At 42.0% G+C, this 16830-nt stretch overlaps 1 protein-coding gene across 6 annotated transcripts in view; it reads left to right on the forward strand.

Moving 5' to 3' along the window:
* hmga1a (high mobility group AT-hook 1a) overlaps positions 1-16830 on the forward strand; it is a 238426-nt gene that overhangs the window by 37374 nt on the left and 184222 nt on the right. Inside the window, exon 5 of one of the 6 annotated variants that reach the window (XM_087973615.1) lies at positions 8194-8346. The exons of the other annotated variants lie outside the window; for them this stretch is intronic. Within the exon in view, the coding sequence (XP_087829741.1) occupies positions 8194-8208 (15 nt within the window). The 3' untranslated portion in view covers positions 8209-8346. Of the gene's footprint in view, positions 1-8193; positions 8347-16830 lie in introns of those variants that run through there. 6 annotated transcript variants of the gene reach the window in all.

Raw genomic sequence — 16830 nt, forward strand, 5'->3', positions numbered from 1 at the left:
TTAGAACTATTAAAAACAGATGCACAAGAAGTTAAATTGAAGGGACATCAGGAACAAGAGCTAGACACACACAGGCGACTGACTGTGTGGAGTTTGCACATTCTCCCCGTGTCTGCGTGGGTTTCCTCCGGGTGCTCCGGTTTCCTCCCACAGTCCAAAGATGTGCAGGGTCAGGTGAATTGGCCATACTAAAAAATTGCCCGTAGTGTTGGGTAAGGGGTAAATGTAGGGGTATGAGTGGGTTTCACTTTGGCGGGTCGGTGTGGACTTGTTGGGCCGAAGGGCCTGTTTCCACACTGTAATCTAATCTAATCTAATCTAAACATACACACACATCAGACACGTATGCACACATGCCAACATTACTGGGTCTGGAAGACACATGGGTGAGGTAGCCCTTTAATGAGGCTTTTGCAGTTCTTTTTGTTGCCCATTGCATTTCTCACCAGATTGATTTAAAGCAGTTTGAGTCATTTATGCAAGGCAGCAGAAATTTAGTTTAGAGATTGCCATGTGGCTGTGGTTGAATGTACTCGCAGGTACTGCTGTGGAAGGTAACAACATCTGTAAGATAATTAATGACTGCTTAACTCTTTTTGTTATGTCAAAGATTAATAAAAATTGATTCTGAGGTCAGCACCTCTACAACTCTAATGGTGACTGAGGCATTATCTCTTTGCTGGATGATGTATCCTGCAGTATGGTTTCTGATGACCCACATGTTGTATATTCACACTAAGGTGTGATGTGTATGTTATGAATGTAGCTGTAAAAGATGTTAAACATTATATTTTATATTAACTCTCTATCTCAAAGTCATGAGGCAGGTATGACAATTTGGCCCAAAAAGTAACTGCAGGATTGAAAAGGGAACAGTTTGTAGTAAGGAAACGGTTTTCCATGCATCTATTATGGCCCTCCTTCCTGTTGGACAGCCACAATGTGACCATCTGATGGTTGATTGGCACAGAGGCGGGGCGGGGGGGGGGTGTGGGGGTGAGAGTGAGAGTTAATGGATCCCTCTATATCTGTTCCACTTCCTTTACTCCTCCAAGAAATAAGAAATATCACCCAGAGTTTTTTAGGGAGTGCAGGAGGTCACAGAATTGGAAAGGTATGAGGCTAATAAGTGTTTTGAAAATAATGTTTAGATTTAATTTTTACATCCCTGTCAGGCCAGAGAAGATGCACGTTAGTGAACATAGGCGATGGGTGACTATGACTTGGGATATGTGCAGCTGATCTTTGGATGCGTTCATTTTTAGGGAATGTGCCAGATGGGTGGCTAGCAAGTCCAGCATTGAAATATTTGAGATGAGAGGTAACTGAGACAATCTGAGGATTTTGGAAGCAGATGAGCTGAAGCCGCGGTGAAGATTGTCAATGTAACAGAGTTGGAACTTAGTGATGGTGGGGATATGGTGTTGGAAGCTCATCATAGAATAAGATTGTTCACAAACTCAGTGTCCTGTCAGGTTTAGCCACAGACAATGGCAAGGTGAATGTAATTAGTGTCAGGGACTGTCACATATCAGTCTGCGTAGTATTTCGCTAGAGGAAACTTCTGCTCATTCAGCACTAGATGTCTCGCAAGCAGAATGAGAAATCGGAAGCAGTGGAGGATTCAAGAGGTGGTGGCGAGATAGAACTATCAATATACATGCGGAATTCGATATGTTTTTGGATATTGTTGAGAGGCAGAATAACAATGAAAAATAGGAGTGGGTTGAGAAATCCAACAGTGCCGGTACACTACAAATGTAAGTTACTTATTTTTTCTTGACTTGAAGTCCAGGCACTGTGGTATCTTGTCTAGTGCAAATGTGCTAGTTGAAGAGCAAGTCCAAGCAATGGTGTGGTGCAATGGCTTCCAGCTGATTTACCTGCAGTCAGTAACATAAACTTCATATCGTCACTCTCCTGTTTGGTCTGACCTACTCACTTCTGGTTTCTAACACCCACTGGCTTGCTGATAAGTAAGATAAGTCAGGCTGTTTTTTTTTAAATCCTCCGTGGTGTGTAGTGAGGATGTTGAGCCTGATGCATTGATTGGTTCAAGAGGTATGAAAGATGTTCAGCTTTAGTCATACCAGAGACCACAGAGTTGCTTCTAAGTTATATAATTTCTCATTTTTCCCCACCTTTCCTTATTCACAAACGAGAGTAATTTTGATTTTCATTTTAAATCTCGCAGCAAGCTTCAAAATAGTATTAATTGTCCTGTGCCGTCATGTTTTTCTATGTATCACTAATTTTCCTTTCGACACGTTCTCCAGTCAGAAACAGAATTGGAGAATGATAACTATGCATGCTATTTAGAATCTTTGTCAGCATATTGAAATTATCTCCACGTTCCAAATACTGTTTTTACAATGCTTTCTGCAGCGTTGACATTTATGCATCCTCGTCATTGTGGTATTTACATGTAAAAATAATACCATTGTATATGCACTGTATTCTAATTATTTAGTACCTAACCTTAAATGGAGTTTGCTGGTTGTTTTTAGAAAGGAGAATTGCATTATGTTTGGAGGCTTGCCTCTGCTACGGCAAAATACTGGTTTAGTATCTCCTCCAACTCCTGTGATTCCACACAAGGGCTGCCTTGCTGATCCTTGAGGGACCTTATTCTCTCCCTAACTACCCTTTTATCCCAAATGTATTTATAGAATCTCTTTGGATTCTCCTTAACCCTATTTGCCAAAGCTATCTCATGTCTCCTTTTTGCCTTTCAGATTTCCAATTTAACTATACCTACTGCCTTTATACTCTTTTAAGGATTCACTCGATCTCTGCTGTCTACACCTGATCTTTGCTGGATGCCTTAAAATGCATAAAGGTGGATATAAAGGACCCAATTAAGTGTACCGTAGAACTCTGTGAGAAGGATGTAAGTTTGCTCGCTGAGCTGGAAGGTTCATTTTCAGACGTTTTGTCACCATATCAGGTAACGTCATCAGTGAACCTCCGGTGAAGTACTGTTGTTATGACCCATTTTCTATTTGTGTTTAGGTTTCCTTGGGTTGGTGATGTCATTTCCTGTGGTTTATCTCCGAGAGTGGCAGACAGGATCCAAGTCGATGTGTTTGTTGATAGAGTTCTGGTTCCTTACATACAGATGAGGAAGCACATCACTTTCACGGAGACAAGACATTCATCCTAGGACAAGCCAAACAGAAACACGCACGAGAATTCCTAGAAGCATGGCATTCGTATTGAATTGAATTTATTGTTACATATACCAAGGCACAGTGAAAAGCTTTGTCTTGCGAGCAATACAGGCAGATCACATAGTTAAATAGCATTGATAAGTAAATAATAGGTACACAGTGGCAAAAACCAAAACACAGGTACAGGCGAATGCTAAGAGTTTGAGAGTCCATTCGGTATTCTAGCAACAGTAGAGTAGAAACTGTTTCGAAACTGGCTGGTGCGTGTTCAGGCTTCTGTACCTTCTCCCTGAGGTTGTAGAAAAGCATTGCCAAGGTGGGATGGGTCTTTGAGAACGCTGGCGGCTTTTCCTTGACAGCGGGCTTGGTAGATGGATTCTATAGATGGGAGGTTGGCCTTTGTGATTGTCCAGGCCGAGTTCACCACTCTCTATAACCGTCTCTGATCTTGAATGGTACGGTTGCCATACCAGGTAGTGATACATCCAGACAGAATGCTCTCGATGGCACACGTAAAGAAGTTGGCAAGGGCATTCGCTGTCATGCCAAATTTTCTCAGGTGCCTGAGGAAAAAGAGACATTGTTTGGCCTTTGTAACCAGTGCGTCCACATGAAGAGTCCAAGAAAGCTTATTGTGGATGACCACTCCCAAGACCTTAACACTCTCCACTCATTCCACCTCTGTGCTGTTAATGAGTGGGGGACATGTGTAACATCCTGCCGAAAGTCAATAATGAGTTCCTTGGTTTTGCTGGCATTGAGAGCTAGGTTGTTCTCAGTGCACCATTTTTCCAGGTCTTCCACCTCCCGTCTGTAGTCTGTTCCATCGCCATTTGAGATTCGACCGACTATGTTGGTGTCATCAGCGAACTTGTAAATAGTCTAGTATTTGGTGATGCCGCCATGGGTATACAGTGAGTACGGTAGGGGGCTGAGTACACACCCCTGGGGGATCCCGTGTTGAATGTCAGTGAGGATGAAATATTGTCCCCAATCTTCACTGATTGTGGCCTGTGGGTCAGGAAACTGAGAGTCCAGTAGCAGAGAGTGGGGCTTAATCCAAGATTACTAAATTTAGTAATCAGTCTCAAGGGAATAATAGTGTTGAAAGCTGAACTGTAGTCAATTAGTAGGATTCTTACGTAGCTGTTCTTGATGTCAAGATGTTCTAGGGAGGAGTGAAGGGCAAGTGATATGGCATCTGACGTGGATCTGTTGATCCGATAGACAAATTGGAGTGGGTCAAGAGTAGTGGGGAGGCTGGAGTTGATTAATGCCATGATCAGCCTTTCAAAGCACTTCATGACCAGTGATGTTAAGGCCACTGAGCAGTAGTCATTGAGACATGCTGCATGAGCCTTCTTAGGCACAGGGATGATGTTGGCCCTCTTGAAATAGGCAGGGACAGTGGCCTGCTGCAGGGAGAGGTAGAAAATGTCCGAGAAGACCTCTGCCCGTTGATCTGTGCATGCTCCGAGTGCACGTCCTGATACTCCGTCTGGTCCCATCGCTTTCCTTGGAGTCACACAAAGGAAAACTGATCTGACCTCTGTTGGGATAGGTTCATCGGGACTTGTCAGAATTGGTGTCACCTCTCCACCGCAATTCTGCTCAAAGCGAGCATAGAAGGTGTTAAGACGATCTGGGAGGGATGTGTCATGGTCTGCTATCTTGCACTGTTTCTTTTTTTAGAATCTGATGTCATTCAGTCCTTGTCATAGTCGCTAGGTGTCTGTCTGGGTGTCTAGTTTGGATCAGTATTGGTCCTTGGCTGTCTTAATGGCTCTGCGAAGGTCATACTTGGATTCCCAAATTTGAGTGGGTCTCCTGATCTGAAGGCCTCACACCTGGTTTTTCGCAGGTTCTGTATGTCCTGATTCATCTAGGGTTTCCTTTTGGGGAACACCCAGATTGACTTCCTCAGTAGGCAGTCCTCCACACACTTGCTGATAAAACCTGTGATGGTGTAGGCATACTCGTCCAAGGTACCTGCGGACTGATTGAACGTGGCCCAATCAGCCGATTCTAGACAGCACCGGAGTTGATCCTCTGCCTCCTCCGACCAGCACTGCATCTGTATCCATGAGGAGTCTCCTGCTTGAGCTTTTGCCTGTAAGCCGGGAGAAGAAACATGGCATTGTGGTTGGAGTTCCCGAAATGAGGGTGGGAGCTAGTACGGTAGGCATCTTTCACAGTGATGTAGTAGTGGTCGAAAATGATCAGGCCCCTGGTGAGGCAGGTAATGTTCTGGTGGTACTTGGGCACACCTTCCTTAGATTGGCTTGATTGAAGTCGCCAGTTACATTAAACAGGGCCTCAGGGTGTTCCGTCTCCAGGGTGTTAGTGATGGAGTACAGCACACCCAGAGCTTCCTCAAACTTTGCTTGTGGCGGTGTGTACACCGCATTTTCAACCGGAACTCTTATCAACAAACACATTGACTTGGATCCTATCTGCCATCCTCTGAGAAAAATAACAGGAAATGGCATCGCTACCAGAAATGGCATCGCTACCAGAAATGGCATCGCTACCAGAAATGGCATCGCTACCAGAAATGGCATCGCTACCAGAAATGACATCGCTACCAGAAATGACATCGCTACCAGAAATGACATCGCTACCAGAAATGACATCGCTACCAGAAATGACATCGCTACCAGAAATGACATCACCAACCTAAGGAAACCTGAACACATAAATAGAAAGCGGGTCATAACAACAGTGCTTCACCAGATGTTCACTAATGATGTAACCTGTTATGGTGACAAAACATCGGAAAATGAATCTTCCAGCTCAGCGAGCAAACTTACATCCAGAACCTCAACCTGAGCTACAAATCTTCTCAAAACTTGCTAACTCTGTGAGAAGCAATTGCTGGGCCCCTTGCTGAGATATTTGTAATCATCAATAGTCACAGGTGAGGTGCTAGAAGACTGCAGGTTAGCTAACGTGGTGCCACTATGTAAGAAAGGTGGGAAGGACAAGCCAGGGAACTGTAGATTGGTGAACCAGACACCGGTGGTGGGTAAGTTGATGAAGGGAATCCTGAGGGACAGGATTTACATGTATTTAGAAAAGAAAGGACTGATTTGGGAAAGTTAGCAGGGATTTGTGCGTGGGAAATCATGTCTCATGAAGTTGATTGAGTTTTTTGAAGAAGTAACTAAGAGGATTGATGAGAGCAGAGCAGTGGACATGATCTATATGGACTTCTGTAAGGCATTCGACGAGGTTCCTCAAGGTACACTGGTTAGCAACGTTAGATTTCATGAAATACAGGGAGAACTAACCATTTGGATACAAAACTGGCTTGAAGGTAGAAGACAGAGGTGGTGGTGGAGGGTTACCTTTCAGTCTGGAGGCCTGTGACCACAAGGATCAATGTTGGATCCACTGATTTTTGTCATTTTATACAAATGATTTGGATGTGAACATAGGAAGTATCGTTAGTATGTTTGCAGATGACACCAAAATTAGAGGTGTAGTGGACAATGAAGGTTACCTCAGTGTACAATGGGATCTTGATCAGGTGGGCCAATGTGCTGAGGATTGGCAGATGGAGATTAATTTAGATAAATGTGAGGTGCTGCATTTTGGAAAGGCAAATCAGCGCAGGACTTATACACTTAATGGTAAAGTCCTGGGAAGTGTTGCTGAAAAAATAGACCTTGGAATGCAGGTTCATAGTTCCTTGAAAGCGGAGTCGCAGATAGATAGGATAGTGAAAAAGGCACTTGGTGAGCTTTCCTTTGTTGGCCAGTGCATTGTGTATAAGAGTTGGAAGGTGATATTGCGGCACTATGGGACATTGGTTAGGTCAGTTTTGGAATATTGTGTGCAATTCTAGTCTCCCTACTATTAGAAAGATGTTATGAAATTGTAAAGGGTTCTGAAAAGATTTACAAGAATGTTGCCAGGTTTGGAGGATTTGAGCTGTCGGGAGATGCTGAATAGGCTGGGGCAGTTTTTCCCTTGAGTGTCAGAGGCTGAGAGGTGACCTTATAGAGGTTTATAACATCATGAGGGGCACGGATAGGGTAAATAGACAAAGTCTTTTCCCTGGGGTGGGGGAGTCCAGAACTAGCGGGCATAGGTTTAAGGTGAGAGGGGAAAGATTTAAATGGGACCTAAGGGGCAACTTTTTCACACAGAGGGTAGTGCGTGTATGGAATGAGCTGTCAGAGGAAGTGGTGGAGGCTGGTACAATTACATTTAAAAGGCATCCGGATGGGTGTATGGATAGGAAGGGTTAAGAGGGATATGGGCCAAGTGCCAGCAAATGGAACTAAATTAGGTTAGGATATCTGATCGCATGGACAAGTTAGACTGAAGGGTCTGTTTCTGTGCTGTACATCTCTGACTCTAACTTTTGTTTGTTTTCTGTCTTGATGTATTATTGATGGTAGGGAAAATAGACTGTGTCAAGTATTTGATTCTTCCAGACTTCACAATGGCAGACCCCTTTTATTCTATGTGGAATTGTTGGTCTGTTGCAAGGCTTCTGCTGGAGAAACATTCAACATTGAGTGAATGTGAACCTTAAAATGGTCTAGACATTTTGAAGCAATTAACTGAGAATTATGAGGATTCCACTACTAATGATTCTGTCATGGAAGCTATTTTTTGAACAGTGTGGGGGCCTATTTACTAGATTTGAATCCTAATTTATGAAAGGAAATTGTAGCATGGCTGAATTATCTGACACCGATTTAATGGGTGAGAAGCATTTGAATTGTTGGACTGTGCATGGTGAAAACTGGGCTACATCAAAGGCTAAATAATCATCTTTTGAAGATTTCTGAAATGTAAAACCTGGGTACTAGTAAGCATTAATTTTGCTCATTGAATTTTAAATGGCTCTAACAAGAATATAATGAAATAGTTAGTAGCTAATCAGACCAGAGACAAACATCAAAGAAGACAAACTGAATTGTACAAAAGTAATTAACTTTTAAAGGTCACATCCCTTTGTAAGATAAATTTTATGGTTCAAGATGTCTGATAATTTATTTCTTTCACACAGGATGTATCGTTGTAATGGCTGTTTTGTTATCTTAATGCCACTGGTGATCCAAGCTGATAGACCATAAAAAGCTGCCTTGTGGGTGGGTTTTCATGCCTGTGACTTTCAATGAGGCAAATGTTGTTAATCATTTTATCTTGACATTTGTACCACACGCAAGCAGAATTAAAAATATTTATCTTTTTAGATAAATAATGATTGTATATATTGCATTATAAACCAGTTTGATTAACAAAGCTTTAAGGTATGGTCATGATCAAAATGACCGAGGTTCACAGTTTTATTTCGTCTGCAGCTGAGCTCATACCTGGTCACATAAACAAAGCTTGACTCCCAAGCAATTAGACAGGTATAAGCAACCGCTTCATTAAAGACGAGGATATAACAGACCAAATTATTTTTCTGTGCTTTAAAATTCGGTGAATTTCCATTCTTATTTCTTAGAAAAGGACTTCCAGTTTTTTTTTAGAAAAGGTGTTGTTTTTATCTTTGGCCTCTTCTCAATTTGTATTTGTTCTGGCTCAGTTTATTCAGTCAAATTTATTTCTTTGGAAGTCCTTATCTTGGGCAGGCTCCATTCTTATGTTTTAACTTAAGGCAACAATTGTGAGGTTAAGTCCATTTTTCTGATTTATAATTTGCTAAAGATACAATGAGTTATATTTAAATCTGAAGTATTTGATGAGCTTGCCTTATGATCAGTAAACAGGTATGATCACTACCTGTCTCTATATGTATGATGCAGTAATTGTAACTCTTTTGCTCGCATCTGAACAGTGAACTGTGGCATTGTGTGATCCGTAGCTTCCTGGTATTCATGTCTTCTGTCTGTATGAAATATTGCATGAACTGTTGTTGAAGTGCTTTCCTATTCAAATGTACCACAAATGTGGTGCAGAGCAAAGCATCCACAGTAGCCGGATCTCTTTTTCAGAAGCATAGTCCTCTTTGTGATTTTTGTTTTCAAAAAGATACTCTGACACTAGTCATATACCCTTCTTTCAATTGTGTTGAATTATGGGTTTATAAATGATCAAAGTTTGGTTATCTAATTGTCAGTTTGGGATCCAAATAAATGGCAAAAAGAGGAGACTTTTTTTCTTTCAATCTAGGCAGGATTTAAGCCTTGGGGGATATCTAGTGTAAAAGTCATTAGCAGTATGCCAGTACCTCACCCTAGGCAACATCATCTTTGAGCCTAGACAGAGAATGTTGGTAAGCAATTTACCTGAAGTGAGCATCAAAACTGAGCCCAAACCAACATTTTCCAGCAGAGCACAATTGATAGCGACCAGAAGTGGGAAACCTTGTGTATTCCCTTTCTTACTTTGAGCATAAGAATATCAAAGGATGTAGGATATTGAGAATAGAACCTACGACATGTTATATGTTCTGGTATTCCAGCATGAAATGCCTTTACTGATGAGACTGTCATGATCTCAATGGCTTCTTTAAATCTCTTCTCTGAATATCTCAATTATGGGGTTCCAGTCCACATTGATTTTTATGAGTAAAAAAATATATTTTCTGTGTCAGCAATGATTTGCTCAGCTATAACATTTAGAGAGAGATTCAACGGAGAGGATTGATTTAGTGATGGGGTTCAAAGGTGAAGGGTTGGATTTTTGCCCATCAGTAGCCAATTGAAAAGGCTCAATTATCTACAAAGGCTTATTGCAATAAGCCAATTAGAACTTGTCAGTTTGACTGCCAGCTGCCCTGAGACATTTGGCATTTGGCAGTCTCCTTGGAGTAGATTGAAAGGCTAATACTCCAGTCAGTCTTTGAGGCACTCCCTGTACATCTGACCTCCGATGCAGCCAAAGTTCGCTCTCTTTAAGGGTTTGTAAACCTGGCTGTTGAGGCTATTTTTTTAAGTTAAAAGTTTTAATATGTGCAGAGAATGCACCTCAAATGGGAAACACTCCTCCGTCTTCTGACCTGAACTGCTTCATCTCGGAGGGCTTAATGGTTCAAACCAGCTTCCTTAATTAGATGATAAATTCACCCTCTGGCGTCTAATTGGCCAACTTGGAAAATCGCTTCCAGGTGAAATGTTTTCTGCACAGTAAAGGGCTGCGACCCTCATTTAATCTCCCCTTCATGTCTCAACCCAAAATCCTGCTCAGTGGCTTCAGTCTTTCCAAACCTCAGCGATGGAAATGTTGTAACTCATCAAAGACTAGATTTCAGGCAAATAATATGATAGTGTAATAGTTGAAAAGAATAATGGAGAAATAGAGCTTGTGTCTTCAGGAGATACAATAGATGTAGTGATTATATTTGTGGACCTGTTGTCCAAAGGTTTTGAATAATGATCCAGAGACATGAGTTTGGATCCAAACTAGACTCCTGAAGAATTTAAATTGAATTAATTCAATAAATCTGGAATGTAAACTACTTTCAATCATGATGGCAATGAAACTATCTGATTGCCATGAAAATCCACTTTTTTTTAGAAGATGCCATCTGTTCTCCTTATTTGTTTGTCCCATATGTCTCTCTAGTAATGTGGTTGATTCCTAACTACCCCCTAAAATGTCTTGAGAAACCATTCAAAATGACACAACACATTTTTAAAGACAGTTGATGGTGGGCAATCAATCCTGGGCTTGTCAGCAACACCCTATTCTTGTATACAAAGTATCTAAGAAAGGTCTTAGAATGCAGATGATGAAGAGGGGGATAAGAGAAGGTGAGTGAACATCTATTTGGGCAGTGGCTAAACCTGACACTACATGTGCAGTGTCACCCACCCGCCCACCGCCCTCCTCTAACCGAAAAAAAAATACTGTGGTGTGTTGATAAGGTAAGGCTTTTCTTTTTTTTAATCGTGTGCTGCTAAGTAGTGTGAGTGATTAAAAATTTCTTTTTTTCCATTTCATTTATCCTTTCTTTGGTATTATAGTTGGACTAAGTTAAGTTTAAGAGTAAAAATAGCAGCAGACCCCAGACCTGTGTTATGCTCCTCTTGCTCAGTGTTGGAGCTCAGGGATGGTGTGTCTAATGCCCCTAACCCCTTCATGTTCAAGAAGTGTGTCCAGCTGCAACTCTTGTTAGCCTGCATGACCATTTTGGAGCTATGGATGGACTCATTTTGGAGCATCCATGATGTTGAGGAGGTCATGGACAGCATGTTTAGCGAATTGGTCACACCGCAGATTAGGATTGCTGAAGGAGAAAGGGAATGGGTGACCAAAAGATATAGAAAGAGCAGGAGGGCAGTGTAGGTGTCCACTGCGATCATCTCCCTCCAAAACAGGTATACCGTTTTGGATACAGTTGGGAGAGATGGCTTACCAGGGGAATGCAGTAGTAGCCAAGTTCATGGCACCATAGCTGGCTCTGCTGTACAGAAGGGTGGGAAAAAGAGTGGAAGGGCTATAGTCATAGGGGATTCAGCTGTAAGCGGAGTAGATAGGCGGTTCTGTGGTTGAAACCAAGACTCCCAAATAGTATGTTGCCTCCTAGGTGCATGGGTCAGGGATGTCTCAGATCGGCTGCAGGGCTTTCTGAAGGGGGAGGGTGAACAGCCAACTGTCATGTTGTATATAGGCACCAATGATACAGGTAATAGATGGGATGAGGTTCTACAAGCAGAATTTAGGGAGTTAGGAGCCAAGTTAAAAATAGGACCTTGGAGGTAGTAATCTCAGGATTTCTACCAGTGCCACATGCTAGTCAGAGTCGAAATGAAAGAATAGGCAGGATTAATGAGTGGCTTGAGAGATGGTGCAGGAGGGAGGGGTTCAAATTTTTTGGACATTGGGACTACTTCTGGGGGAAGTGGGACTATTATAAATCGGATGGTCTACACCTAGGCAGGACTGGAACCAATGTCCTAGGGGTGCTTTTGCTAATGCTGTTGGGTAGGGTTTAAACTAATATGGCAGGGGGATGGCAACCAAATGAGGTGGTTAGTGGACAGTAAGGAGGTAGTAACTAAAACCTGTAAGGAAGTGGGTAATGAAGTCAGCGTGACTAAGGGGAGGAGTAGGCAGGACGCAAATGATGAACACCAAGGGACAGGTGGTCTGAGGCGCATTTGTTTTAATGCGAGATGTATAGTTAGTAAGACAGATGAATTTAGGGCTTGGATTAGTACCTGGGAGCATGATGATGTTGGTATTACTGCAACTTGGTTGAGAGAAGGGCAAGATTGACAACTAAATATGTCAAGATATTGATGCTTCAGGTGAGGTAGAGAGGGAGGTAAAAAGGGTGGAGGAGTTCCTTTACTGGTCAGAGAGGATATCACAGCTGTGCTGATGGAGGACTCTAGCAATGAGGCAGTATGGACAGACCTCAGAAATAGGAAGAGTGTGGTAACAATGCAGGGGCTGTACTACAGGCCTCCCAACAGCAAGCATGAAATGGAGGTACAAATTTGTAGACAGATTATGGAAAGTTGTAGGATCAACAGGATGATGGTGATGGGAGATTTTAATTTTCCCAACATTGACTGGGATTCACTTAGTGTTAGAGGTTCAGATGGAGCCGAATTTGAAAGGAGCATGCAGGAGGGGTTTATCGAATAGTATATAAATAGTCTAACTTGGGAAAGTGCCATACTGGACCTGGTATTGGGGAATGAGCCTGGTCAGGTGGTTGAAGTTTCAGTAGGGGATTACTTTGGGAATAGTGATTACAATTCTGTAAGTTTTAGAATACTCATGAAGAAAGATGAGAGTGGTCCTAAAGGAAGAGTGCTAAATTGGCAGAAGGCCAACTATAGCAAAATTCAGCAGGAGCTGGAGAATGTGGATTGGGAGCAGCTGTTTGAGGGTAAATTCACATTTGACGTATGGGAGGCTTTTAAAGAGAGGTTGATTAGAGTTCAGGACTGACATGTCCCTGTGAAAATGAGGGCTAGAAATGGCAAGATTAGGGAACTATGGATGATAGGTGAAATTGTGAGACTGGCTAAGAGGAAAAAGAAAGAATACATAAGGTATGGGCAATTGAAAACCGACAAAGCTTTGGAAGAGTATCAGAAAGGTAGGACCAATCCGAAATGAGGATTAAGAGGGCTAAAAAGGGTCATTAAATATCTTGAGAAACAGGGTTAAAGAAAATCCCAAAGGCTTTTATTTGTACATAAGGAGCAAGAGAGTAACTAGAGAAAGGGTTGGCCCACTCAAGGACAAAGGAGCGAAGTTATACATATGGTCAGAGAAATTTAGTGAGATTCTTACCGAATACTTTGCATCGGTATTCACTGAGGGGAGGAACATGACGGATGTTGAGGTTAGGGATGGATATTTGATTACTCTAGGTCGAGTTGGCATAAGGAGGGACAAGTGTTGGGTATTCTAAAAGGCGTTAAGGTGGCCAAGTTCCCAGGTCCAAATGGGATCTATCCCAGGTTACCGAGGGAAGCGAGAGGGGAAATATCTAGGGCCTTAACAGATATCTTTGCACCATCCTTGAACAAAGATGGGGTTCTGTAGGACTGGAGAATTGCTAATGTTGTCCTCTTGTTTTAGAAGGGTAGCAAGGATAATCCAGATAATTATAGATCAGTGAGCTTGGTGTCAGTGGTAGGGAAGCTGCTGGAGAAGATACTGAGGGATAGGATCTGTTTACATTTGGAAGAAAATGGGCTTATCAGTGATAGGCAGCATTTTGTGCAGGGCAGGTCATGTCATACCAACTTAATAAAATTATTGGAGGAAGTGACAAAGGTGATTGAAGGAAGAGCTGTAGATGTGTATATATGTGGACTGCGGTAAGGCACTTGATAAGATTCCCCATGGTAGGCTGATGGTGAAAATGAAGTCACATGAGGTCCAGGGTGTACTAACTGGATGGATAGAGAACTGACAAGGCAACCGGAGGCAGAGCAGTAGTGGAAAGGAGTTTCTCAAAATGGAGTATTGTGACTAGTGATGTTCCACAGCAATCCGTACTGGGACCACTTGTGTGTGATATACATAAATGATTTGGAGGAAGGTATAGCTGGTCTGATCAAGTTTGCAGATGACATGAAGATTGGTGGAGTAGCAGATAGTGAAGGGGACTGTCAGAGAATTCAGCAGAATACAAATAGATTGGCCAGTTGTGTGAAGAAATGGCAGCTAGAGTTCAATCCGGGCAAATGTGTGATGATGCATTTTGGAAGATCGAATTCAAGAGTGAACTTTACAGTTAATGGAAAAGTCCTTTGAAAAAATTGATGCACAGAGAGATCTGGGTGCTCGGGTTCATTGAACCCTGAAGATGGCAATACAGATCAATAGAGCGGTCAAGAATGCATACGGCATGCTTTCCTTCATTGGGCGGGGTATTGAGTACAAGAATTGGCAAGTCATGTTACAGTGGTATAGGACTTTGGTTCAGTCACATTTGGAATACTGTGTACAGTTCTGGTTGCAACATTGCCGATAGGATGTGGATGCTTTGGAGAGGGTACAGAGGAGGTTCACCAGGATGTTGTCTGGTATGGAGGGTGCAAGCTGTGGAGAGTGGTTGAGTAGATGAGGATTATTTTCATTGGAGGTTGAGGGGGAATCTGATTGAGGTCTACAAAATCATGAGAGGTATAGACAGGATGGATAGCAAGAAGCTTTTTCCCAGAGTGGGGTCTCAATTACTAGGAGTCATAAGTTCAAGGTAAGAGGGGAAATGTTTTAAGGGAGCTATGCATGGAAAGTTCTTTACACAGAGGGGGGTGTGTGTCTGGGACACGTTGTCAGCAGAGGTGGTATTGGCAGGCATAATAGCATCATTTAAGGTGTATCCAGACAGATACATGAATGGGTGGGGAGCAGAGGGATACAGATCCTTGGAAAATAGGCGACAGGTTTAGATAGAGGATCTGGATTGATGCAGACTTGGATGGCTGAAAGGTCTGTTCCTATGCTGTAATTTCTTTGTTCTTTGTTTTATAATACATGCCATGGTGCAGTGATGAGAGAGAGAGCGTTATTGGATCCTTTTTGGCTATGATCGAATAGGTAAGAGTGGAACTACCAGCAAATTTGGTATTTATGTATGTTAATATTTAGGTAAATTTAATATTAAGAAAGGTTCCCAGTGACAGCAGCTTCAATGAACAGGGCAGAGAGGGATGAGATGACCATATCAACAGGTTCATGGAGGACTGGAAGAATATTGCACCATGATCACAATAACACAATACAATATTTCCTGAGATAATTTCAGTGGCCTTCAGAAACTTAATTTGAAAGATTCAAATTTAGTAAAATAGGTAAAGGATTTTACAGAATCGTGTGACAGTAGAACAAAGAGAAATGGGTGTCAGAGGAGTAGAAGGGAAGAGACTAAACTATCGAGAGAAAGTGAGGGCTGCAGATGCTGGAGATCAGAGCTGAAAATGTGTTGCTGGAAAGCGCAGCAGGTCAGGCAGCATCCAAGGAACAGGAGAATCGACGTTTCAGGCATAAGCCCTTCTTCAAGAGACTAAACTATGTTCAGATGAAGAAAGACTTGACACAATTTCTTGGCTTTAGTTTAAAACCAAAACCAAGTATATAGTGCAGTGGAAGACTATTGACAGCAGAGGAATGTTCTTGGCAGTCTGTTGCTGATTTTAAGTGAAAGATATTTGAGTCCTTCATTTTGCAAATGAATTGCACTCTACCTTAATAAGTTCTTGGTAACGCTTGAGTATGTAAACAAATGTTTAACTTTAATTTCTATCCATTAGTGGACATTTTGCCATTTAGAGAAACACTCTCTATATCTAGTTTGCAAATTTATTTTCAAGATCTCTTGTTAGAATTTGAATTTAGTATGTAATGAACGCACACTATCCTTTTGAACTGTTGTATTTCTTGGCTGTTTTAATGAATAACTGTTTCAAACCAACTAGCTATCTGTTCTGATGACTTGAATTCAGATCAGATGCTGTTCAATGTACTTCCCATCTTCCAGTGGAGATTGGGGCATACCACATGTCACATAAAGGATAAGTAAATGCAATGTTTTGTTTTATTCATTCATGGGATCTGGGCAGTGATGGACAGTGTTTATTGTCCATCCTTGATTATCCTAGAGAATATAGCGGTGAGCTGCCTTCGTGAACTGCCACAGCTCTTGTGATGTAGGGGCACCTTTCATGCTTTAGGAAGGAAGCTGCAGGATTTTTACCCAGCCACAGTAAAGGAATAGCAATACATGTTTTGGTTAGAATGGTCGTGGCTTGTGTCAACTGCCTTTGTACTTATAGTTGGCTGTTGGTTTGGAAGGTGCAGATGGAGGAGCTTTGGTGAGTAGCTGTGATGCATCTTGTAGATGGTACACACTGCTGCCACTGCAACAGTGGTGAAAGGTGTGCATGTTGAAGGTGATGGATGGGTGCTGGTAAAGTGGGCTGCCTTGTCCTGGATGGTGTCAAACTTCTTGAGTATTGTTGGAGCTGCACACATCTAGGCAAGTGTTGAGTATTCCATCATGCTCTTGACATGTGCTTTGTAGATGATGGACAGACACTGAGGAGTTACAGGTATTGTTATAACCAAATTTTAATAAAAAGCAATGCTCATATGTGTTATTCCCATTTTTTTTCCATTGCAAAATCATTGAATATTTTCAATGACTCAGCAAGACCTATCATTAAAGAAATTTGCCAGGAGGTTGGAGAAAGTCAGGCTACTAAGTCACTAGAATCATTTT

The sequence above is a fragment of the Chiloscyllium plagiosum genome, unplaced genomic scaffold, assembly GCF_037043375.1.
Source record: "Chiloscyllium plagiosum isolate Xiang-an unplaced genomic scaffold, Cpla_swu_hap1 HiC_scaffold_26, whole genome shotgun sequence".
Lineage (NCBI taxonomy): Eukaryota > Metazoa > Chordata > Chondrichthyes > Orectolobiformes > Hemiscylliidae > Chiloscyllium > Chiloscyllium plagiosum.